Source organism: Hippocampus bargibanti, linkage group LG01, assembly GCF_051943395.1.
Source record: "Hippocampus bargibanti isolate YZ-2025 linkage group LG01, ASM5194339v1, whole genome shotgun sequence".
In the NCBI taxonomy this organism is placed as follows: Eukaryota; Metazoa; Chordata; class Actinopteri; order Syngnathiformes; family Syngnathidae; genus Hippocampus; species Hippocampus bargibanti.
The window spans coordinates 840,435-865,710 of record NC_142734.1 but is presented as its reverse complement, the minus strand read 5'-3'; the positions used below and the strand labels follow the sequence as shown (position 1 = coordinate 865,710).

Sequence of the window (25,276 nt, the reverse complement as noted above, 5' to 3'; positions counted from 1 at the left end):
ATGAGAATAATCCGTTCCCATGTCCCAGTAAAAACGTAATTTTCTACTAAATAAGCCTCAAAACTACACAAAATATACCTTATTTTATGTATAATAAATGTTCTATGGTATTATAATTGAAGAAATCATCTGTTCAGTATAATAAAGTAGTTTTATTGACCTTTGTGATGGTCGCCAAAGATGCTAGGAACTTTTTTGCTTCCTGTCACCACTATATCAAAGCATACAAATGGCCAATCTAATGAGGTAAAATACCGTATTTTCCGACATGTATAAGGCACACCCCCAACGAATGTACATGTATTTTCCATGTACAGTGATACCTCGGCTTACAAACTTAATTAGTTCCCAGACAGAGTGTGTAGGGCCAAAAGTGTGTATCCCAAATGTTAATTTCCCAGAAGAAACCATTAAAAATGAGAATGATCCGTTCCCAGGTCCCCATAAAACATAATTTTCTACTAAATGAGCCTTAAAACTACAGAAAAAATAGACCTTATTTCATGTATGATAAATATGGTATGGTATTATAATTAAAGAAATAAACAGTACAGTATAATAAAGTCGTTTTATTTACCGGAATGTAGCCTTCTTCTTTAACCATCTTGAGGAATGATCCCTTGGAGGTGCTTTCTCTGCCATCATTTTACCTAGTTCCTCATCAATTGTCTTCTTTTTAGCTGGCTTGATAGCATCAAGTGTACAGATGGCTTGTGCGGGTTATTTGTGGAGCGCGATTGATGGGATATTTTAACCTTGCAGTCTACACTCTGACTTTGAACTATCAAAGTTGAAACGAGTCCAAATGTCATGTTTTCGGTGATGTGGCTTATAATAGGATAACATTTGTCGATTTATATATATATATATATATATATATATATATATATATACAGAAAATATCGTTTCAAGGGAGTCCATATCGATATAACCGAAGCTGCGCCTGTATAAAACGTCATTCATTGAAGTGCGCCTTATATATGGAAAAAGTTTGAAAATACACCATTCATTGTGGGTGCACCTTATACTCTGGAAAATATGGTATATGTGGTAGTACATGGGTTTAAAGTCAAAATGAACATCAAAGTGTAATTTTTCTTTTTCATTCCTCGCAGGTGCCTACCCTCGGCTTTCTCTGAGCTTTAAACTGAAGAGAAACATCGGCTATTTCATTCTGCAGACGTACATGCCATCCATCCTGATTACCATCCTCTCCTGGGTATCCTTCTGGATAAACTACGACGCCTCGGCGGCCAGGGTGGCCCTAGGTGAGAAGCGCTAGCGGCTAGTTTGTTGTGAGGTTGTTTGGCTCACTCAGATGAGGTAAGGAAGCATTACTTGGGTGCGGATAAAGCGATGGCCATGGCCTCTGGCAATGTTTTTTTTTCCCTTCCACAAGGGGTCTCGCAACTACTGCATAAGAAAAGAGATGGTTTAAAAGGGGAGTAGAAAAAGACATTTTTGTAAAACAGTAAAACCCTTCACTAAATCGCCATGGTGGTTTGAGGTTTGATTTGGATCGTGCTTACAACAGACTTCTTAGATCGTTACCACATTGGTTTAGTCATGCTGATGAGGTGAAACCAGGGCGAATGTGGCAATCAGGGCCAATCATACAACATGATCAGACAAGACAAAAGAAGTAATAATAATAATCCATTTAATTTCTAAGCGCCTTTCAAAACTCTCAAGGTCACTTTACAGTCACATGATCAGTTTTTCTGTGGGTGAGCAGCGGCAGCCACACGCGCCAGCGATCACTCACCCTGGACGTTACTGAAATAGATATCAGAATCAGAAAACCTTTATTCGTCCCACAATGGGGAAATTTGAAAGCTAGCTAGCTAATAGATAGGCAATAGCTAGCTAGAAAGCTAGCAATCAGATTAGCTTCAGGGAGTAGTCCATTGCTCCCCCTCAACCTTAAAGCAAGGACCTATCAAAACCGAGGTCTGGTACCGCCAGCCCCGTACATTAGAGATATATATAGGGCCAAAGCTAGCTACCAGCATAATTTTTATTCGCTGACAAAGCTTTTCGGATGAGGAGCTACCGTGAGGATTGCAAATCTGCAGTTTGAATCACTCGGTGCTGTAATCTTTTTAAAATCCATTTCCCTCAGTCAGTCCCTTCATTTAAATATCATGTTAAATTATGGGGAATTAGCTACAGTTGGTATTAGGACTGCTTTTAGTGTAATGTTAGGCACTGGTAATGTGTCGTTCGCGAACGAACCGATTCTTACAGCCGGATCTCTGAAGTGAACGAAGAGAGTCGGCTGCTAACAAGAAGCCGGAAATGGGAGCCGCTTTCTTTTCATCTATTCCCCGCCCTCAGTCTTCGGTTGAAGCCGCATGTGATTGGTCAAGATCCGTGGTAGAGGAGGGAAGGGAGAATTACAGATACGCCCAGCTGTGAGGAGAAGGGGCGGGGTTAGAGAAACAGAAGCACACTGTGAGTAGGTCTGTGTAAGCTCAGTCATACAGGAGTGGTGCATCGATGAGGTTTTTTTTTTGCTGGTAGTTTTTGGCCCTACATATATGTCCCTACTGTCCAGACGTGGCGCTGCCAAGAAGCTTCGTCCGCAAACTAAAGTCGTACTGGTAGTTTCAGCCCTTTATACATCCCTCCCTATAAGGCCGAAACTATCAGTAAGACTTCAGTTTGCTGTCGAAGCTTCTTAGATAAGAAGCGAAATATCCGACACCTTACAAGAAATACAGATGACGGCTGAAGAAACCTTTTCATCGATGGACCACTCCTGTACGACTGAGAGCTTCCACAGACATTTTTATTGGTGTTTTGCATTTGACTAAAAATATCACGTTTTTCTGACGTCAGTTAGGAAACAAAAAAAAATGGTGTCGGTTGTCCTTTAAGTGCGTCGCTAAATCAAGCAAAGGGTTAGCTCGACCTTACATGTCCCTCGTCCCGACCTACTGACTGTCTCTTCACTCAATTTTTACAACACCCTTTCCGAAGCATCGCACCCCCGATTGCTAACCGCTAACCGGCTCTATTTGTCCATGACAAATGCTACACATTCAGCGTCAATGTTTAGCGATAATAAAATGAGTGCAAATTGGGTTCAAGAGGTCAACAATTAATTGGGTGCTTTTATGAATCACTCGACACGTTTGCCAATTCAGTTCAAGGTCGTGTGAGCGAGTGTATTTGTGATATTTCGCCACGCTGTCATTGATTAGCGCTTGAGGCATGAGATTATTCGAATGAGTAATTTCTACATGATGACCAAAGGGCAGACCTTTTGAATTTGAATGAAGCTAAGCTAAATGCTACACGAGCGTTCATTGCCTGTAAAATGACCTTGTTGATGAAAAAGCCATCGGGGAAAAGGTGCAAAAATGCACGGGGTGATTTTCGATGCCCTCCATTGACTGAGAAACGGTGCGGATCGTCCACAAAACTAGCAGGGGAAGCAGCGCCTGGATAGACCTGTTTTTTTTTTTCTCCAACGAAGCTGTTCTTGTTTCTATGGTAACCTAGAAGACATTTGTAGGAGACAAAGTAAAGTGTAACGTGCAGGCGTGCACACGAGAGGTGCTGGAATGTGCATGCGTACTGAAAATAGTCTTGTGAGCGCCCGCCTGTTTCCGTAGCCTCAGTGCGCATTTGCAATTGAATTCACAATGGATCCTGTCCAGGAATCACCACGGTGCTGACCATGACCACCATCAACACCCACTTGAGAGAGACGCTGCCCAAGATTCCCTACGTGAAGGCCATTGACATGTACCTGATGGGCTGCTTCGTCATGGTCTTCCTTGCCCTTCTGGAGTATGCCTTTGTCAATTACATCTTCTTCGGAAGGGGTCCTCAGATGCAAAAAAAGCTCGCCGAGAAGGCTGAGAAAGCTAACAACGAAAGGGCCGCCAAGTATGACGCTGCAAGGGTAAGTTTGAGCATTTGTTTTCCCTTCCAGGACACATTCAATCAACTGTGCTATTCCAACGTGCTTAAAATGAACTTTTGTTCAATGCTGGAAATAGTTTATATACACATCCTAAAAAACATCCAATGTTATTTCATTTCAAGTTACTGTATTCTAACCTGTTAGTCAGTCTATACAGATAACATCTGACAAACGGTCGTAAGTCAAAATGGTCGTAAGTCGAAATCAATTCAAAATGTTGCTCATGTAAGCTAAACGACACACAACCTCGCCCCCTGCTTAAAAACAACAGATTGACATCGTATACTATCCTGTCGTATAGGAGATGCCAGCCTGCCGTCATTTCTTATGATCACGTGATCCACGCGTCAGCCATTTTCAATGCTTTTCGGTTTACGACCGTTTGACTTACGACCGTTTTGTCGTTACGGAACCCGGCCGTAACTCGGATGTTACCTGTATACTGAACTAACATATACAAATAACTAAACTACATACGTATATAGACTAACTAACAGGTAAAAATTGAGTAACTAGAAATGAAATAACATTGGACGTTTTTAGGATGTGTATATAAACTAATTCACTGTTGACAGAAGCTGTGAAAGAAAGAAAACCCGTCTTGCATGACTGAACTGAATGATATTTACGTTTATGACAGACTTCTCGATATAAAATACGTGTGGCTGAGATTTGAGTATAATGGCAGAAGCAGTATTGAACTTTGTCGTCTTCTCAGGAGGCAGGTAGTAGGGCTGCATCGCTAAAACGGTCCAATCAGATTAGAGGCCTTCGCCACTCACGCTCGGTGAGTTGTTTCAATCAAGATCGGCTCCGTTGCCAACATGGATCTTTCGTGTTTTGTTATTTCTCCCCCAAAAAAAAAAACAAAATACATCCCACCCTCATTCATAGATTCAATGCTGGTCAGCATGACGATGTCCTTCATGTAGCCTTTTGCCTTGCATTTTTTCCTTTCCATCAAATGTTCCATTGTCAATGTTAGGGTCATTGTTAATGAAGCAGGAATCAAAACTGGCATGTGAAAAAAATACTGTAAAAATAATAAATATTTTTTGCATTTTACACGTGTATTTTTACTTTGACATTTTAAACATCTTTTCGATATTGTTTTATTTTCTCGGACTTTCTGGCATGATATCGCATTCTGTTTTCTGTGTAGCTCTTTCTCTTGTTTCTGGTCTGGAGGTCGTGGTCGTAAGTACGGGTGGTTGTAAGTCGAGCTGGTCGTAAATCGGATGTTACCTGTACTGGATTCATAACCAGTTTAGCTGAGGTCAAAAAACTAAAATAAAAACGGAAGAAAGGTGATAACGGTTGGACTTACTCAGCCATTACATGTGCATGAACACCATCGTGCATCGCTACCAATTTAGCGCCCCGTCACCAGCACACATCATAGGCATGCGGTGCGGTGTGTTGTGTGTGCCTGTGCCGTCATTGAAATTGTTAAAGGACAACCGACACCACTTTTTTGTTTCCTAACTGAAATCAGAAAAACGTTTCATAGCATCTAAAATACCCAAAACACGCAGGCTGATATTTTTAGTCAAATGAAAAACACCAAGAAAAATGTGTCCCAAAACTGCCACAAAATGAACTCGGAACTGGGCAGATTTAGAAAGTCCCACCCTCTTGTTCGTGACGTCACACCAGGATACTCCTTCACAAACTGCCTTGCTCCAGAATCAAAACAATGGCTTCAGAGAGTTCAGATTGGGAGAAGATGCTTTCTTGTTACTCATCCAGTTATAAATATGATTGAAATAGTTCTGAAGAGGAAAGCATAAATGTTTGCAATCGATTCAAGAAGTCCTTCCGTATCAATTCGAGCCGTCTGGACTCCGATGTAGCGCCCAGAAAATGCACAAGATGGCGCCCAAGCTCCGTTGGAAATGGGCTGATTTGTCCGCTGGGAATTTGTGTCAACTAGTATCAAATAGTAGTCTTGGTGCAACACACAACGATTCACCATTCGCGTTATTTACGTGTTTTTCTTCTAATTTCGCCATCAACACAAAGTCTTCAGACCAAAGTACCCAAAATGCATTGTGTCTCACTTTCTCGGTCAGGGGCGTTCCAAACGTGATGTCACGTCAGGAAACGTCATCAACTCAAAAACAAGACTCGCGCTGAATATTCAGCGCGAGTCTTAAAAGGTAAACTATAGCTTTAATATGCGGTGGAATCTTGGTCAAATACGCTCAGTAGAAGTCATTTGAAGCGATTTTACAAATGAAGGACGCAACTCGTCCACAGGTGTCGGTTGTCCTTTTAAGTGATGGTGTGTTAGTAGAACAATCAGCCAGTGATGTCCGTCCGTCATTGTTGTCCACGCCTGCTTGGATCTGCTCCTTCATCGACTTTCGATGAGAGTCTTCAGACTCTGAGATGATGCTGATGAGTCACCAGTGGATTGCGCTCACAACATACCACGCATTTCATGGCATCGTTTTCACCGACCAAGTTGAGAGTTCCATCTAATGTTCATTTTTTCACCACTCGCTCAGGCGGATCCAGGACATGGCAACATTCTGCTGACCACCTTGGAAATCCATAACGAAGTAGCAGGAGGAGAGATCACCACCAGCGTGGCAGACATCAGGAACTCTCAGTCCATGGTGCAGCTGGACAGCACGGCTTCGTCGCACATCCAATATCGCAAGCAGAGCGGCGGAATCGCCAGTCGGCATTCGTTGGATCGCTCGGCTCAGATGAAACGCAGTCGGCTGAGAAGGCGCTCGTCGCAGCTCAAAATCAAAATCCCCGATCTGACCGACGTCAACGCCATCGATCGTTGGTCTCGGATCATCTTTCCATCGGTTTTCTCCTTTTTTAATCTTATCTACTGGCTCTACTATGTCTGATTGGACACTTTTTTTGGTACGGTATTTGTCATTTTCTTTATGTCCCTCCCATTTGGTTTTTGACTTCCTTTATGTCTGCGTTTTTATACATGCATTTCCTCTCCAGACATCAGACTGAAGACTGAAAGACTGAGAAGGTTCTGGACCAAGTTCTTGTCAAATATCCTTTTTCTATTTGCTGTCTTTGAATCTGTCTGTGTAAGCTCTCAGTCGTACAGGAGTTGTCCATCGATGAAAAGCTTTCTTCAGCCGTCATCTGTACAAATTTCAAGGTTTCGGACGTTTCGCGAAACATCCGACACCTTCAAAGAAGTACACATGAAGAAACCTTTTCATCGATGTCTTTGAATCTGTTTTTTTTTTCTTTTCTGTAGGATGTACTGTAACTGGGACTTGTGCTAGTCATTTCCCATAAACAAGGAAACAAAATGCCAGCAGTTGATAACAAGCAGGTTTTGCAAAAAAAAAATACGAGTAAAATAAATGACAAAAGCAGTGTTATCAGTGTCTGAAATAACGTCTGCCAGGACGCCCGGGGCGTGTAACTTTTACGTCGGGCGTACAACTTACAAAACGTCCTTTTGTCAAGTAAACTTGACAGTCACGGGATAATGTAAGTTTACGTTTTGTCGCGTCAGAAATTTAGCAATTTGCATACTCGGCACGGCAGCCAATCAGAAGTGTTTCGCGCTTTTTTTTTGAAAGGTGCTTAGAAAGAGGAGTTCACGTGGCTTGTAGAGGATTGCTTGAAGCTTTTGCTTTATTGAATAAAACAAACGTTTGATTTAAAAACATTTTTTTTTTCTTGAAGAAGTTGTCGGCCACACAGGCCGAGACGTTTTGAAAATTGTACGCCCGACGTAAAAGTTTTACGCCCCGGGCCTCCGGGCAGACGTTATTTCAAACACTGCGATTAGTCATCTTATCGTGTTTCAAGTTGTGAAAATGGGGCAGGCAACTTTATGGCCGGGCAGGCAACTTTTCAGAGTTGTCTGCCCTGGTGTCCGCTAATTTTTTTGTCATGAGTTTCAGACGCTGGTATTATAATCCCCCCCAAAAAAAGAGATCTTTATACCACATAGGTGATCAGAGAAATGCAGGAAATTGCCCCCAAATTGCATTAAACGCTATTGTTTGATTGAAATGCTATGCACTGTAAAAGCTCTTCCAATATGGTCGACTTTTCCCGAGAATTTCGACTTTGGGATTTTCATGACTCTCAGGCTTCCAGGTTTTTAAAACTGTTCTTGTCATCTTTTTTTTTAGCCTAGGAGAGGAATGACCCAACAGCACAAGAATGAACAACACTGCCATTTTAATATCACTTTTTTTAGTGGCAGCAAAAGTGAAAGCCCATTTTTATTCCAATTGATCAAACTGCCAAAGGGATATCTATCGGGAGGCATTCATACCAACATAGTTTTGGTTTTACAAACAGTTAGAATACGTCTGTGCAAGCTCTCAGTCGTACGGGAGTGGTCCATCGATGAAAAGGTTTCTTTGGCTGTCATATGTACTTCTTTCAAGGTGTCGGACGTTTCATTCCTCATCCCAAAAGCTTCGTCAGCGAACTGAAGCTGTGCTGGTAGCTCTGGCCCTATATATATATATATATATATATATATATATATATATATATATATATATATACATATATATATATATATATATATATATATAGGGCTTTAGTTCGCTGACGAAGCTTCTCGGATGAGGAGCAAAACGTCCGACAGTACAGATGACGGACGGCTGAAGAAACCTTTACATCAAAACAGTTAAAATATCCAAGAAAATTTTTAAACACAGTGATTTTTCTCATTCAGAAGGTTTACAAGTATCCATCAGGAATGTTTGTGTTGTTTACATGTTCCAGTATGAATTTTATTTATTTATTTTTGCTCTGTATCCAAAAAATTGCTCCCCCGTCAGATCATAGGTTTACGATTGTACTCTTTGTCTTCGGAAGTGTTCATTGAATTTCCCACCTTCATGTTGCAAAATGAAACACCGGAGAAATTCTGTGTATATTTAAAAATGTATATATCATATATATCTATATAAATATAAAATATGTGCACAAACTTAAAGGACAACCGACACCATTTTGTTTTTTGGTTTCCTAACTGACATCAGAAAAACGTTTTATCGCATCTAAAATACCCCAAAACATGCAGGCTAATATTTTTAGTTTTTAAAGTAGTTTTCAAAACGACTTCAAAATGACCCTGGAAATGCTGAGTTTCAGAAAGTCCCGCCACCTTGTTCGTGACGTCACGCCAATACGTCTTACCTCGCTCCAGAATCAAAACAGTGGCTTCAGATTCGGAGAAGATGCTTTCTTGTGACTCATCCATTTATGAATATGATTCAAATAGCTCTGAAGAGGAAAGCATAAATGTTTGCCATTGATGAAAGAAGTCCTTCCATATCAATTCGAGCCATCTGGACTCCGATGTAGCGCCCAGAAAATGCAGAAGATGGCGCCCAAGCTCCGTTGGAAATGGGCTGATTTTTCTGCTGGGAATTTGTGTCAACTAGTATCAAATAGTAGTCTTGGTGCAACATATAACGATTCACCATTGCGTTATTTATGTGTTTTCCTTCTAATTTCGCCATCAACACGATGTTTTCAGACCAAAGTAGCCCAAATGCATTGTGTGTCGCTTTCTCGGTCAGGGGCGTTCCTTCAGTGATGTCACGTACGGACTGGTCAACAACTCAAAAACAAGACTTCCGGAATATTCAGCGCGAGTCTTAAAACGTAAAATATAGCTATATGCGGTGGAATCTTTGTAAAATACGCTCAATAGAAGTCATTTTACAAATTATGGACACAACTTGTCCGGAGGTGTCGGTTGTCCTTTAAATAGGGGGGGGGGGGGGGTCAAATAAGCATTGAGTTTGTGATTGTTATGCTGGCGATTTGTCAGCCTATTTAACTGCCCAAAATGAAAGGGAAAAAAAGCATCCATCTATTTTCTTCTCCAAAATGTGACCATGCCGAAGTTCTAGATGAAGCAAATGGATTTTAATGGACTCCAAAGTCGGACCACGTAAGCCGTCTGATGAGCATATGCTAACGTTGAATGTATCCGATCCATTGTTCTTCAGGTAGAGGAGAATGAGCCATGGTCATAGTTTCTTTCCATCTGAATGTAAGCCCTATATTGCACATGAGCAGAGTATGACAGAGCATGTACACACACATCCATGAAGGACGGAAAGCTAGCGAACGCCTCTTGAAAAATGACTCAATTGCTGCATGTCGAAGCGGATTGTGGCTTGAAATCATCATTTTACTTCAAATTCATGAATCTGAAACATTTTCGGCAACATTGGCAGTGGTGGTCCGTGGATTTCATCGCTAGGCCTTCAGTAGTGCTAGTCTGAATCAATCCAGACTGAAAAAAGTAGGGTGTGATTTACTACAAATCCACTAGAGGGTACCATTAGCCAGGAAATAGCAATAATACACTAATAATAATAATAATCATCCATTTCATTTATCAACGCCTTTCAAAACTCTCAAGGTCACTTTACAGTCACAGGATATGTTTTTCTGTGGGTGAGCAGCGGCAGCCACACGAGCCAGCGGTCACCCAACCAGGAAGTAACTCGGCTAGAAAGCTAGCTAGATAATAGATCGCTAACAGATAGCTAGCTAAACCTTCACTCAACCCGGAAGTAACTCAGATAGAAAGCTAGCTAGCTAGCTAATAAACAGCTAATTCAATGACTAAGTAACTCGGATAGAAGCTAGCTAATAGATAGCTAACAGATAGCTAGCTAGGCCTTCGCTCAACCCGGAAGTAACTCAGGTAGAAAGCTAGCTAGCTAATAGACAGCCAATTTGCGAACTCAAAATGGTTGGTTAAAACAACAATTATTTAATGCCCCAGGGCCTTCAGAACTGATTGTGAAGGCGTCCAGTTAGATTTTTCACCTTGGTAACAAATGATGGCTGAAATATGATTGGTTAAATGCGTAAATACGAAAACACACATCTGGAAGCGGCACAACAAGAGAAAAGCAATGAAAGGAAGCTGAAAGACAATTTGGAATGACGTGATAAGAATTCACGGACAAAATATAATGAACATTAGACCGTGATTCAGCAAAGAAGGCTTTGCAGGCCTTGACGGTCCACCACTGACCATGAATATCCCCGCCCTTCCCGAAGAAACACTCGCATAGCTTTGTGCATGAACATGTATGAAATAGGATTACTAAGAGTACAACTATCAACTTGTGACAGTCTTCAAATAACTGAATGTAACATACTTGGATTGTTGCTGTCTGCCTGCAATTATTTTCAGATTAAATATTTCTGGCGGCGGAGGATGCAGTCTCGCAGCCGATCCTGTTTTCTACTATGTAGATGAGACTTCGCGTCAATGTAAAGGTGGTTTTAAAGGACAACCGACACCATTTTTTTTTGTTTCCTAACTGACATCAGAAACACGTTTTATAGCATCTAAAATGCCCAAAACATGCAGGCTGATATTTTTAGTCAAATGCAAAACACCAATAAAAAATGACTTAAAGTGTCCCAAAACGGCCACAAAATGAGGTTGGAACTGGGTAGATTCAGAAAGTCCCGCCCCCTTGTTGGTGACGTCACGCCAGGATACTTCTTCACACACTGCCTTGCTCTAGAATCAAAACAATGGCTTCAGATTGGGAGAAGAGGCTTTCCTGTTACTCATCCAGTTATGAATATGATTGAATAGTTCTGAAGAGGAAAGCATAACTGTTTGCAATCGATTCAAGAAGTCCTTCCGTGTCAATTCCAGCCGTCTGGACTCCAATTTAGCGCACCCAAAGATGGCGCTCAAGCTCTGTTGGAAATGGGCTGTCTGCTGGGAATTTGTGTCAACTAGTAACAAATAGTAGTCTTGGTGCAACACACGATTCACCATCGCATTATTTACGTTTTTTCCTTCTAATTTCGCCATCAACACGGATCAACACAAAGTTTTCAGACCAAACAAAGTACCCAAAATGCATTGTGTGTCACTTTCTCGGTCAGGGGCGTTCCTGACGTGACGTCACGTCAGGAATCGTCACCAACTCGAAAAACAAGACTTCCGGAATATTCAGCGAGAGTCTTAAACCGTAAAATATCGCTATATGCTGTGTAATATTTATAAAATGCGCTCAGTAGAAGTCATTTTAAGTGATTTTACAAATTATGGACACAACTTATCCGGAGGTGTCGGTTGTCCTTTAAGGAATCTTCCAGATGGAAAAAAAAAGTAGTAATATTTGTATGTCTATCGTATAAAACAAGCGAATGAAGGCTCCTTCTCCAGGGCCATTTTTTTAAGTAAAAAAAAAAGGATGGAACAAAAAACGAAGCAAACAAACTGCTGTCTAATTGATTGTGTATTCTGCATGCAACATCACATTTGGAGAAACTTTTAGAAACAGAGTTAAAAAAAAATGGGCTGTTGCGGTTTAGCCTCATGAGATCTAACAAAGGTTAAAAAATAAGTCAGGTGTTGAATGGCCTTTGTCCCATAATGGACTGTGAAATGTTCTGTGCTGCCACAAAATGTATTTAGGCTTAGCTTTCTATTGTATATCTCTGTATGTTTCTCTCCCTTTTTTTCAAAGGATGATGATGTGAAATCATCAAATAAATGATATACATTGTAAATGAAGTGTTTGTGAGCGTGCTTGACACTCACAGAAAGTGCAGTGATACCTCGGTTTACAAACACCTTTCGGTTTACGAACGTTAAATTCATGAACATTTTACCTTGGCATACAAACTATTTTTCGGGATACACACGGAGCGCCACAATGAGTGGTGTGTCGTTCGCGAACGAGCCCGTTCTCCTAACAAGGAAATGGCAGCCGACTTGTTTTGATCTTCTATCCCCCGCCTCTAGTCGTTCCTGAAAGCCACGTGATTGGTCAAGAACGCAGCAGTGAGGGAGGGGGTTTACAGACAGAGAGTGAAGCCATTCCCCAAAAAAGAAAATGGCAGCCACGGTGGTTGGCGGACTAGTTTTCCACACCCCTTTTGAGTGCAGATGTGGTTCATTATCGAGTGGAGAACTTTTGCTATTATGGGACCGAAAAAGACCGAAAAATACAACATGTTATGATCAATTGCACAAAAAAAAAATCAGATTTGGCATTTGCTTTAATTTTAATGGTCTATTTGCGTCTCTATTGAAGTCACCATCAATTTGTGCACAGTCCGACTTATTAGCCTGAGAATGGCAAAGAAGATAATGAGGTGCAGCCCAGTGTGCAAAGACATTATGGCCCAGATTCACATGTAAAAACTCTCAGGTGCCAGCAGAAAGACCTGCGCTGCCATTAAGCTTTCGTGATGCTTCACTCAGAGTGGAGTCGCATAGCAACAGCAGCTGCTCGCAGCAGAAGTGTTGAATGTCTCTCGTTAAAAACAAAGCACCTAACACTTTTCACGAATATTAATACAGTGATGCCTCGGTTTACGGACCCCTTGGCTTACGAACTTTTCAGTTTACGAACGTTAAACTTATGAACATTTTACCTTCGCATACAAACTATTTTACAGGATACGCACGGAGCTGCGAACGAGCCTGTTCGCCTCAAAGAAAATGGTAGCCGGCTCGTTTTGGTCCTCTATTCCCCGCCCCCAGTCTTCGGTTAAAGCCACGTGATTGGGGGGCGGGTTAAACATTAAAGAGACAGGCAGACGACAGAGAGAAAGTGATGAAATGGATAGAAAACGGTGAAATTTGGACTTGTCTCAACTTTGATAGTTCAAAGGCAGAGTGTAGACTGCAAGGTTAAAATATCCCATCAACCAGGCTCCACAAACAACCAGCACAAGCCTGAGTACACCTGATGCAAAAAGCTATCAACCCAGCTAAACAGATCACAATTGATGAAGAACTAGATACAATTATCGCAGAGAAAGCACCTACAAGGGATCATTCATCAAAATGGTGAAAGAAGAAGGCTACGTTCCTCATCAAGTGTTTCATGCTGATGAAAGCGGCCACTCTATTCCATCAAGCCATCAAAGACCATCACAAAGGTAAATAAAATGACTTTATTATACAGAACAGTTTATTTCTTTAATTATAATACCATATCACATTTATTATACGTAAAATAAGAAATATTTTGTGTAGTTTTAAGGCTTAGAAAATAAGAAAGTAAAAAAAAAATATGTTTTATGGGGTCCTGGGAATGTATTATTCTCATTTTAATGGTTTCCTATGGGAAATTATTTTTTGGGATACACACTTTTCGCCTTACACACTCTGTCTGGGAACCAATTAAGTTTGTAAGCCAAGGTCTCACTGTACAAGCATATGAAACATGAAACATCGCCATTGTACTTCTCCTGTTTTTGTCAATTGGGTTAAAACTGCTTGGCGAACAGACCTGTCCCCGATAACTGACCCAAATACCCGCATGCAAACCACGAAAAGCAACAAAGCAGCCGAGGCTGTGCCCAACTCACGGAATGAATTCTTTCTGATGTCTTCCTCCTTTTCTCCCTGCATGGCTGCCAAATGACATAGTTTCTTTTTAATTCATCGGCAGCAGGAAAATGATGGCGGGAACGTGGGAGAAAGAGAGTGAGGCAGGATGGATGCACAGAGAAAGAAAGTGTTTCAGCATCAAACACCCGGTTTTGGGTACCATGGGGGAAAAATGGGGACTTTTCTGCACACTTTTACATGATTGACTTTTGTTTTGATGCCTAACAGATTACAGACGCTCACCATGATGTTCCGAGCGGTCGTTCATAATGTGAATTTGATCGGAAGTTGCTTCAGTGCTATAATATACAGTGATACCTCAGTTTAGCTAACAAACTTTTCGCCTTACGAACATTAAACTCGCGACAATATAATCTTGGCATACAAAGTAGTTTTCGGGAAACACACGGAGCGCCACAATGGCCGACGGACTAGTTTTCGGCGGAAGAACACCAAACCACACGGTCGAACAGCGCCACCGTCCGGTGTCTGACGGACTAGTTTTCCGCACCCGCTTTCTATCAGTGCAGTCAGTGCAGACGTGGTTTTAATTAAGCTCGTAAACTGAGGTATCACTGTATTTGGTATGGAGTGTATGTTTAAGTCAAACACTGAAAAGGGAAGTATAAAACACAGTGTAACAGTATGATAAATTCGCACTTACTGTAGTACGACGGCATATATCCTTTGGTCTTCAGTACACAATTACTGAAGCCGCTGTCATTAGTGAAATACGTGCCAGTCGCCATTATTTTCATGTCGTCCTCCTGGAGCGTCCATTGGGTAGAGGGATTTCCTCCCCGCCTACTAATTCGAAACAGCCAATCGTAAACGAGCTCAGTTGATCGGGGCCTGAAATTGAAGGCAACACTTCAGCAAATCCGAGCGCTGATTGGTTAGCTTTGGTGTCCGTCGCGTAAAGATCCCGCCCTTAAAGCCTTCAACGTGTCTGTGCGCACATGTGACATGCACGCAGCCAATGGCAAGCAAGCTCGACCGGAAGAAGGCGCGCAAAATAAAATCGAATTCACAGCATTTCTGTCCGAACATTTTTCGACATATTCGCAAAAATGTTCGTATGTACCGTTGTTCGTCACTTTAATGTTCGTAACTTCATTTTGTGATATGTGGTTCCCCATCTGTTTAAAATTGCATTCATGGTCTAGTTTAATCAGCAATTTTATTATTTATCTTTTTATTCGTGATTTTATTGTTCTTTGTATTGTTCCTTTAATTCTAAAGTGTCCTTGAGTGTTCAGAAAGGCGCTTGTAAATTAAATGTATTTTTTCTGCCACAATCACCATTTCATGCAGAAATAATAATTGTGGGATTTGGAAACAGATGCTTGTTTGCTCCTTGCAACTGTAATAAATAAATGAATAAATAAAAAAAGGATAATCTTGCATATAGTCAAATCAGCAACCACACACAATCATTATTAAGGTTATGTTTAAATTAACATGACAGCATCTTTCAGCATTCAAGGTCGCCCAGCTGCTTTCGTCCATCGAGAGAACACTGACTAAACCATGACTGAAGTGGAGAAAATGTGTTTTTGTCCGAACTTGTCCACTTTGTTGCGGTATAATTATGATTATTTTTTACTCCATGCAAGAAATGTAATAAAACAATAAGCTTCGATACAATAATGTGTTTTTAACATCATGGGGAGATTCAGATTCATGTCAGCAACATTTAAAAGAAAATATTTATATGGTGTAGGTGTACAATATGATGTTGTGACCACCACAATCATTTATAAATACGTACCTTATATCAACTTCGAAGTACTTACAGTAATGGTGACGTAATGACCTTCTTCAGCATAATCTAGTCGTGCCTGCCCTCTGCTGGACAGTATCGTTACATACAGTACAGAAATAATAATAATAATAATAATAATAATAATAATAATAATAATAATAATAATAATAATAATACATTTCATTAATAAGCGCCTTTCAAAGCTCTCAAGGACACTTTACAGTCACAGACAATAATAGGTACTATAAAAAATAAAATACAATCACAAATAGAATACAATAAATAAAATACAATTATAAATAGGAACAAGAGAGAGAGATACACAGAAAATGCCATTTTAAATAGGTGGGGTTTGAAGGTTGAAGGTGGGAAGAGAATCCATGTTACAAAATCATATTTCATGTTTTTGAGTTAAGGACACAGTGGAAGAAATACTAACCAACAACAAACTGCCAATTTTGGTGAATTAAACTTTTAGCAATGTCTTCCTGCGTGTTGTACATAAAAAATAAACGGAAAAATAAACTCATATACTGTATTTCGTGCTTGGTGAACAGGGAAACAGTTCAGGGTTAATATGCTGTGATAACTAAACGGAGAAAATTTGCTTTTTTTAAATTGCCAAATATACGAATATTTTTTTTGCTCGTTAATTTTATATTGAGGAGTAATTTCTCACATACTGAACCAACAAAGCTTTCAATATTCTACTTTGAAAAAACAATGTGGTTCAACATTCATCATATCGATTTGTACGTGCGTCATCTGGATTATCCAATCACTCGGATTGCCGGAAATGGGAAAAACAAGATAATATCGGAAATACGTTTTGCAGATCGCAAAATAAAATCAAGATAAGTGTCAAACTGAACTCGATTTGATTCAAAATACTTTATACACACGAGTAACGTGAAACATATATTCATCCACGTTTCTGTCTATATCTAATCGTTTCAATCGAAGTGTTTATAACTGCTCGTGAAATCAATGTTTAAATATTTGAGCGGAAATGTCAGACAAAATTTCAACTTGACAGGAAGTGACATTTTTAAGCAACAACGAAGCCACTGTTCTATAAACTGCGGCCATTTCTTATGCTGACGATATTAGTTTAGGTTTTGTTGTGTGTTAGAGAAAGCATTTTCTGTTTCATAATTGGGCAAATTCACTTGATTGGCTTGCTCGGCCGTTGTTTATTTTCAGGATGGACCCGACAAGTCGTTACCAAGTGGTAAGTACTGAGTGTTTAATGTTGTGATATTTGGCCTACATGACCAACCACAGCAGACCAATGGGCCACATCCCATCGTGTTTTATCATTGAATTAGGAAGCCTCATACTTTATTCTTTACGTTGTCCATTCTGGTTTGACGTCGTTAGAAAGAAATCTCTATTAAAATCCCTTCTGCGTTTATGACAATTAGTAATGTGGTGAACACTTCCGCGTATGCTAAGCTAACATTAGCAAACTGGTTCTGCCAACAATACAATACGCGTCTACTTTGAGTTTGTTTTAGGGTTGTGACAAAATGTTTCAATCATCACACATTTTCTAATACCATATTAAAGTGCATTTAAGTAGCTTTCAAATGATGTATAGATTATTGTTCTATGACAAATAATAAGCAAATAATGGCATTTTTAATTATCGAAATATGAGGGGCTTTTCTGCCTGTAATTACACAGTTAAAGCAATGAAAATCTGTGACCGAGTTATTTACTACAGTTTAAACTATCATAACTTTCTTAATTTTTGGCAGATCTTAACAAGTGAGGTACCATTGGAAAGCTTTTAAAATTCTAAACAAGAACAGTGAACACACAAAAAGTTTCAAAATATAAAATAGCAAATATCAACGACGGAATGCAGGCAGATTTTCGTCCGAAATCAGAAATGGCTGTCACTGAATACTATGAAAGAAAATTGCGAGCTCTAGATATATATATATGCTAATGCTTCTTATTGCGTGAAACTTGGCAATCATGGAGAAAAATATATATTCTACCACTTCTATGAGTAATTATAACACAATTTAATCATCTTTATGAACTGTAGTGTTAGCAAAAAGAGAGTTTCTCGTTGTCGTCTTCAGAAATTTCAAGAACCAGCATGGAGGGAAACGTCTGTAATACGTCATCATAAACTGCATAGCTTGGAAAATCTCCACGAAAAACGATTATGTACATTACAAAAATGCAATGATATACAATTAGTCGTCTTATTGTGTTCCCAGTTGTGAAAAATGGGGCAGGCAACTTTATGGCCGTGCAGGCAACTTTTCAGAGTTGTCTGCCCTGGTGTCCGCTAACTTTTTGTCATAAGTTTCAGACACTGTTATTATCAACAAAAATGTAATGGCTTCTTCCTTTGGTTCCTTCCAGTAGACAGTTATACTATACGTCGGTTGTCCTTTAAGCACTTTCTGTACCGTCTTTGTGACACGAAGCAGTTCCAGATGAAAGAGTTGTATGGCTTTCTCAGTGTGTATCGTATCGTACCTGATGTTTTAGCTGCACAATGAGGATGACTCCACCGAGGCCTGCTGCGGTGAGCAGCAGGCCTGTGCAGGCCCGTCACAGGACCACAGTCAGACGCAGAGCACTGTAGACTCTGCCCGTCCACCATCAGAAGTTGAAGGGGCGGATGCACCTCCGCCCCCTTACGCCCATATCGACCTGGGAGCAACTGCTGCGGTGCAAGGTTTGTCCAGTACTGTATTGACCCTTTTCCAACAAGATCAGTAGTATTCAATGCCGATGTACAGTGTTACCTCAGCTTACAAACTTAATTGCTTCCCAAAAAGTGTGTGTAAGGCGAAAAGTTTGTCTCCCAAACATGTATGTCCAATCAGAAACCATTAGAAATGAGAATAATCCGTTCCCGGGTCCCCATAAAACAAACATTTCTACTGCATAAGCAAATTTATTGTGTTGATTTAATGTCAATTTTGTCAAGCCGCAATTGCTGAAGGATAAGAAATTGATTTGGTTGGAGATTTAATGTTCAAGCCATTTTCAAGACGGTCTTTTCAAGAACAAACACGGACATCATTAAGAAAGGTCGCTCAGTTATTTCCTGGCTAATGGTACCCTTTACTGGACTTGTAGTAAATCGCACTACCCTTTTCATCAGTGTGGATTGATTCAGACATAGTACTACAGAAGGCCTAGCGATGAAATCCATGGCCTGCTTCTGGCAACTAGAATGTAGCCCCAAAAATTTTGTTTGACAATCTTGGTTGTACAAAAGACAGGCAGTTCTAAAAAGGTTTGTTCTAAATTGTATTTTTTTTTTTCATTTATTTTATCAGTATTATCAGTATTTCGAGGGAGCACTTGAAGAGAAAAAAAACTCAGAATTTCACATTTCATTTTAAACCTGCATACAGTCATGTATGTTATTGCTATTGTATATTTATTTATTTATAATAATAATAATACGTTCCTTATCAAGTGTTTAATGCTGATGAAACTCCATTCCATCAAGGACCATCACAAAGGTAAATAAAATAACTTTATTATATAGTACAGTTTAGTTCTTTAATTACAATACAATAGCACATTTATTACACATAAAATAAGGTATATTTTGTGGAGTTTTAATGCTTATTTAGCAGAAATGTATGTTTTATGGGAACCGGGAACGGATTATTCTCATTTTTAATGGTTTCTTATGGGAAATAAATGTTTGCGAGACAAACGTTTCACCTTACACACACTTTTTGAGAACCAATTAAGTTTGTAATAATATTACAAATATTATTTGTAATTTGTTATTATTATTATTATTATTATTATTATTGTTGTTGTATAATATTGAAATCTCCTAAACGGGTTGCTGGGTTCCGTTATCGCGTTAGCCATATATAGCCCGTGTGCTTTAATCTCTCTTCTTGAATTTATTTGACAACAGAGACAAGTTTCCAAAGTGACTTCCCAGTGCCACCACCTTATAGTGTGGCCACTTCGTTGCCCACTTACGACGAGGCGGAAAAAGCCAAAGCCGCCGCCTTGGCTGCTTCTACTGTCGAGGTGATTTCACGGGTGCGAATCCATTTTACTGCTTGTTTTTCTTTCCGCAAAGTTTGGCTTATATTTGTTACTGTGTGTGTTTTTTTTACATCTTTCTCATCTGTGCATGAATCTCCAACAGGAGGATGAATTTCTTCCCAGAGATGATTTCAGCGATGCTGACCAGCTGCGAGTTGGGAATGATGGAATCTTCATGCTAGCCTTTTTTAGTAAGTAAGACGGGGGGGTAAAAAATCTTCAATGTTTGGAGAAAATTTATTTTTAAAGTACAGTGATACCTCGGTTTACGAACCCCTTGGATTTCGAACTTTTCGGTTTATGAACGTTTAATTTATGAACATTTTACCTTGGCATACAAACTGAGCGCCACAATGAGTGATGTGTCGTTCGCGATCGAGCCCGTTCTAACAAGGAAATGGCTGCCGACTTTTTTTGCCCTCTTTTCCCTGCCCCCAGTCTCCGGTCAAAGCCACGTGATTGGTCAAGAACGCAGCAGGGGGGGGGGTTAAACATTAAAGAGACAGGCAAACGACAGAGAGATGTCGTGAAAATGGATAGAAAACAGTTACATTTGGTTTCAACTTTGATCGTTCAAAGGCAGAGTGTAGACTGCATGGTTAAAATATGCCATCAATCAGGCTCCACAAATAACCTGCACAAGCAACCTGTAGACTTGATGCAAAAAGCTATCAACCCCGCTAAACAGAACACAATTGATGAGGAACTAAGTAAAATTATGGCAGAGAAAGCACCTACAAGGGATCATTCCTCAAGATGGTGAAAGAAAAAGGCTACGTTCTTCATCAAATGTTTAATGCTGATGAAAGCGGCGACTCCATCCCATCAAACCATCAACGACCATCACAAAGGTCAATAAAACCACTTTATTATACAGTACAGTTTATTTCTTTCATTATAACACCATAGCACATTTATTATACATAAAATAAGGTATATTTTGTGTAGTTTTAAGGATTACAAAGAAGAATATGATGTTTTATGGGGACCTAGGAACGGATTATTCTCATTTTAATGGTTTCCTATGGTAAATTATTTTTTGGGATACACACTTCACCTTACACACTTCGTCTGGGAACCAATTAAGTTTGTAAGCCAAGGTATCACTGTACAGGTAATAAATGTTATTTCTAAGCGCCTTTTAAAGCTTCTCATGAGCTTCTCTCCTCCATTCCTTCTTTGTGAAGACACAAGATCACTTTCGCCAGTTTTAGATTGGTGAAGACAAAAGTTTGACATGTCAAATCACAAGTCCACAAGTTTTCGGTTCCAGTTTTTTCAAGATGTTCACCCTTTTTGTTTTTGTCTCCCTCTAGTGGCCTTTCTCTTTAACTGGATTGGCTTCTGTTTGTCTTTCTGTTTGACCAACACCATCGCGGGGCGCTACGGCGCCATCTGCGGCTTTGGCCTCTCCCTCATCAAGTGGATTCTCATCGTCAGGGTAGGCCATGATGTCACCTCAAAAACCTACTCGTGCTCTACACAAATATTCCATCAATGTTCTTTTGCAGTTCTCGGACTACTTCACTGGATACTTCAATGGGCAGTACTGGCTCTGGTGGATCTTCCTGCTGCTTGGTAAATTCATTTTGAATGCTTAGTACCAATATTTTCTTGACTTCAAGTTTTGGAAGGCACTTGGAAATGAAATGGATTATTATTATTATTAATAATAATTTATTATTATGATTTGATTTTATATTATTGTCATTATTATTATCATTTGCTAGCTATTTGCTATCTATTAGCTATATGGCTGGCTAGCTAGCTATTTACGTAGCTATGTATTAGCTAGCTGGCTGGCTATCTCGCTAGGTATTTATTGGCTAACGATTGGCGATTATTATTAAAAGCAAACCTTCTGCTAGCATCCTAACTCTTTTCTCCTTTTCAGGACTTTTGCTGTTCTTCAGGGGTTTTGTCAACTATCTAAAGGTTCGCAACATGACCGAGAACATGGCCTCCGCACACAGAACACGCCTCTTCTTCCTGTATTAACAAGGTAACCCAAAATCTGATGAGTCTGGAGTTATGGGGTCATAATTACGAGAGGGGGGTGGCATTGTGCATTGGACGCACACTTTTTAGGTGGCGATATAAACACAGCAAAAAAGTTGAATATGGACAAAAACTCAATGTTCTGTGGGTCCTGGAATTTCAGTGAAAATGACAAATCATCCGGCGGTGAAGGAGTTAATCTTCAACATGCATTGTCCATGAAAAGACGGGGGGTGTTGTTGTCCCCTAAAACAAAAAACTGCTGAATCCATCGTTGTCGTACGCAGGACCACTGGAGTAGAGCTTTATAATACACTGATACCTTGGCTTACGAACTTCATTGCTTCCCAAACAGAGTGTGTAAGGCGAAAAGTGTGTATCCCAAATAATAATTTCCCATAGGAAATCATTAAAATGAGAAGAATCCGCTCCCAGGTCCCCATAAAACATAATTTTCTACTTTCTAATTTTTAAAACTACACAAAATATACCTTATTTTATGTATAATCAATGTGCTATGGTATTATGATTAAAGAAATTAACTGTACTGTATAATAGTCGTTTTATTGACCTTTGTGATGGTCGTTGATGGCTTGATGGAATGGATTGGCCGGCTTCATCAGCATTAAACACTTGATGAGGAACGTAGCCTTCTTCTTTCACCATCTTGAGGAATGATCCCTTGTTGGTGCTTTCTCCGCCATCATTTTACCTAGTTCCTCATCAAATGTGTTCTGCTTAGCTGGGTGGATAGCTTTTTGCATCAAGCGTACAGATGGCTTTTGCGGGTTATTTGTGGAGCATGATTGATGGGATAGTTTAACCTTGCAGTCTGCACTCTGTCTTTGAACTGTCAAAGTTGAAACGAGTCCAAATTTCAGTTTTCTATCCATTTTCTCACACTCTCACTGTCGTCTGCCTGTTTTTTATGTTTAAACCACCTCCCCTCACTGCTGCGTTCTTGACCAATCACGTGGCTTTAACCGAAGACTGGGGCCGGGGAATAGAGGATAAAAACAAGTCGGCTGCCATTTTCTTGTTAAGAGAACAGCTCGTTCGCCAATGACATCACTCATTGTGGCAGCTCCGTGTGTATCCCGAAAAACACTTCGTATACCAAGGTTAAAAGTTCAGAAATGAAAGGTTCGTGAACTGAAAAGTTCGTAAGCCAAGGGCTTTGTAAAGTGGGGTATCACTGTATGCTAATTCCCACCCCCTACCCTACAGCCTGCCAGTTGCCGATATCTGGGCTGCCGGGATTCTTTTTGGGCAATTCCCTGCAGGGTTCCGCCCCCTTTTGCCATTCCCTTCCATGGAGAAAAGTCCGACACCCACCAACCCCCCACCCCCACCCCCGAATGCCCCGCCAGGAGGCCATTGTTGCAGTGTAGAGGAAGAAGAGGGCAGACAAAGTCAATATACTTGAAACGCAGAGCAAATAGATGTAGATTATAGTTGTGCTGGCCAGCCAATGAACTCTTCCCATCAAGTCTTAACTCTCGATCCAGGATGTTGCAGTTGCACTCGCTGCATCCTTATATTAACACTTTCATGTCAAACACGTCTGCCAGTTTTGGGCTATTCATCATGTAGGAGTAGGTTACATATCCCAGCATGCAATCTGAAAATGAATCCGTTTTTTGGGGCATCAGAAACTTCAATTTGAGCCTTTTGATCTGAGGTGAGCAAAATAGCATTTTTTTTAGCATGTCTGAGCCAAACGGCAAACGGGATGAATTTCAGGATTTGATTCCTGCCCTATGCAGCACCGGCCAGGCAATGAAACTAGAGGAAGGCTACTATCAATGATTTTGTTTCTGCTATGAACAAACAAAAACAAAAGATCTGACCGTCATCTGCTTTGGTTGTTGGTGTCGTTGTGGGTAATCAGAGCAATGGAGGGAGAAAAATAAAAAAAAAGCTTCGATGAGCAATATTGTGCTTCAGGAGTATGAGTCAGTATGGAAGGGGATTAGGGCCACCGAAGGAAAAAAAAAGGTTTGCAAGATTCTCACTTTATTAAAGTCAGAATTCTGACTTTATTCTCAGAATTCTGACTTTAAATTTCTCCGAATTCTCACTTTAAAATCAGAATCCTGACTTGAAAGTGAAGTGATATCTGGATCAAGTCAAGAAAGATCATCGTAAAAATGAAATGTAAATAGCAGCTTCATACCAATTCATATTTGCACTTTGAATTTCTGTACAGTACAAATTAAGTTTGCTTCAATCGACTCGGTGGTGGAGCAGTTGAAAACTAACAACTAACTGCTTTGCCTGTTTTGAATTCTTAATGATGTGAAATAATGCTGTTTTTCTTTTTCCATTTTATGTTGCACTTTTTAGTTTTCACTCTCATTTTATTTCTTTTTTTCCATCTGGAAATGGAACTCTCAGTATTGCCAAACTTAAAATCGCCTTTTCTTTCCCGTCCGTCCCTCATCCTTGTTTTCAGCGATATCCAAATTTGCCGCATGATTTATGTACTTGAATGATTAGCAGGGATATCGGGACTTCACCGTTTAGTTACAAAGCCATGAACCAGTACAAAGAACAAATGAAAAAAAACAAAAAAAATGGCACTCATTTTGTTGTAACTTGTCATTTATTGTAACTGGAATTAATTGATGTCTTGGAAAATGCCAATAAAGTTTGAAAACAAAGAGCGAATATTGATTTCTCTCCCACAAAAACACACACAAAGATATCACTGACAAATTTGTAATTAAAAATTAAAAGGACAACCGACAGCATTTTTTTTGTTTCCTAATTGACATCAGAAAAACGTTTTATAGACTCTAAAATACACAAAAATAGATAATTTTTAGTCAAATGCAAAACACCAATAAAAGTCTCCCAAAACTACTTGAAAATGACTTTGAAAATTGCGAGTTTCAGAAGGTCCCGCCCCTTTGTTCTGACGTCACGCCAGGATCCTCCTTCACAAACTGCCTTGCTCCAGAATCAAAACAATGGCTTCAGAGAGTTCAGATTCGGAGAAGATGCTGTCTTGTTACTCATTTATTATCATTATTATAGTTATTATTATTATAGTTATTATTATTATATCATTTCCTGATAGTAGTTTGAACTTGACTACAGTATGTAAATTACTATTAATATTATTATTAACATTTATTATTATTATTATTATTATTATATCATTTCC

General features: G+C 39.8%; 3 protein-coding genes across 9 annotated transcripts in view; 2 read left to right on the top strand and 1 right to left on the bottom strand.

Moving 5' to 3' along the window:
* Nucleotides 1-8,414, top strand: part of LOC148902628 (gamma-aminobutyric acid receptor subunit beta-3-like) — a 29,683-nt gene extending 21,269 nt beyond the window's left edge. For 3 of the 6 annotated variants that reach the window (XM_089014310.1, XM_089014647.1, XM_089014530.1), the window contains 4 exons: nt 1,116-1,268; nt 3,666-3,913; nt 4,653-4,721; nt 6,445-8,414. In XM_089014310.1, the coding sequence (XP_088870436.1) occupies nt 1,116-1,268; nt 3,666-3,913; nt 4,653-4,721; nt 6,445-6,801 (827 nt within the window). In that variant the 3' untranslated portion in view covers nt 6,802-8,414. The remainder of the gene's footprint in view (nt 1-1,115; nt 1,269-3,665; nt 3,914-4,652; nt 4,722-6,444) is intronic. The other 3 variants (XM_089014454.1, XM_089014619.1, XM_089014378.1) reach the window with 2 other exon arrangements.
* LOC148902627 (gamma-aminobutyric acid receptor subunit gamma-3-like) overlaps nt 1-15,050 on the bottom strand; it is a 66,799-nt gene extending 51,749 nt beyond the window's left edge. Inside the window, exon 1 of the mRNA XM_089014759.1 lies at nt 14,959-15,050. The gene's annotated coding sequence lies outside the window, so the exon portion shown is untranslated. The remainder of the gene's footprint in view (nt 1-14,958) is intronic.
* Nucleotides 15,051-17,111: 2,061 nt separating this feature from the next.
* Nucleotides 17,112-24,772, top strand: ndfip2 (Nedd4 family interacting protein 2). 2 transcript variants are annotated; one of them, XM_089014076.1, is made up of 8 exons: nt 17,112-17,290; nt 18,571-18,760; nt 19,973-20,091; nt 20,213-20,300; nt 21,426-21,550; nt 21,621-21,687; nt 22,004-22,111; nt 23,335-24,772. In XM_089014076.1, exons 1-7 carry the CDS (start codon nt 17,264-17,266, stop codon nt 22,105-22,107), a joined length of 720 nt encoding a protein of 239 aa, XP_088870202.1. In that variant the 5' UTR covers nt 17,112-17,263; the 3' UTR covers nt 22,108-22,111; nt 23,335-24,772. The 2 variants fall into 2 exon arrangements, with proteins under 2 accessions (XP_088870202.1, XP_088870117.1); XM_089013991.1 differs by having other exon boundaries at nt 17,113-17,290; nt 19,973-20,103.
* Nucleotides 24,773-25,276: the final 504 nt, after the last annotated feature.

What these genes read in the sequence shown, in the direction of transcription:
- ndfip2 (XM_089013991.1), top strand. Translation starts at nt 17,264, where the DNA reads ATGGACCCGACAAGTCGTTACCAAGTG. An exon ending in CTTCATGCTAGCCTTTTTTA is followed by an intron (nt 20,301 to 21,425) that starts GTAAGTAAGACG and finishes GTCTCCCTCTAG; the next exon opens with TGGCCTTTCTCTTTAACTGG. An exon ending in GTGGATCTTCCTGCTGCTTG is followed by an intron (nt 21,688 to 22,003) that starts GTAAATTCATTT and finishes TCTCCTTTTCAG; the next exon opens with GACTTTTGCTGTTCTTCAGG.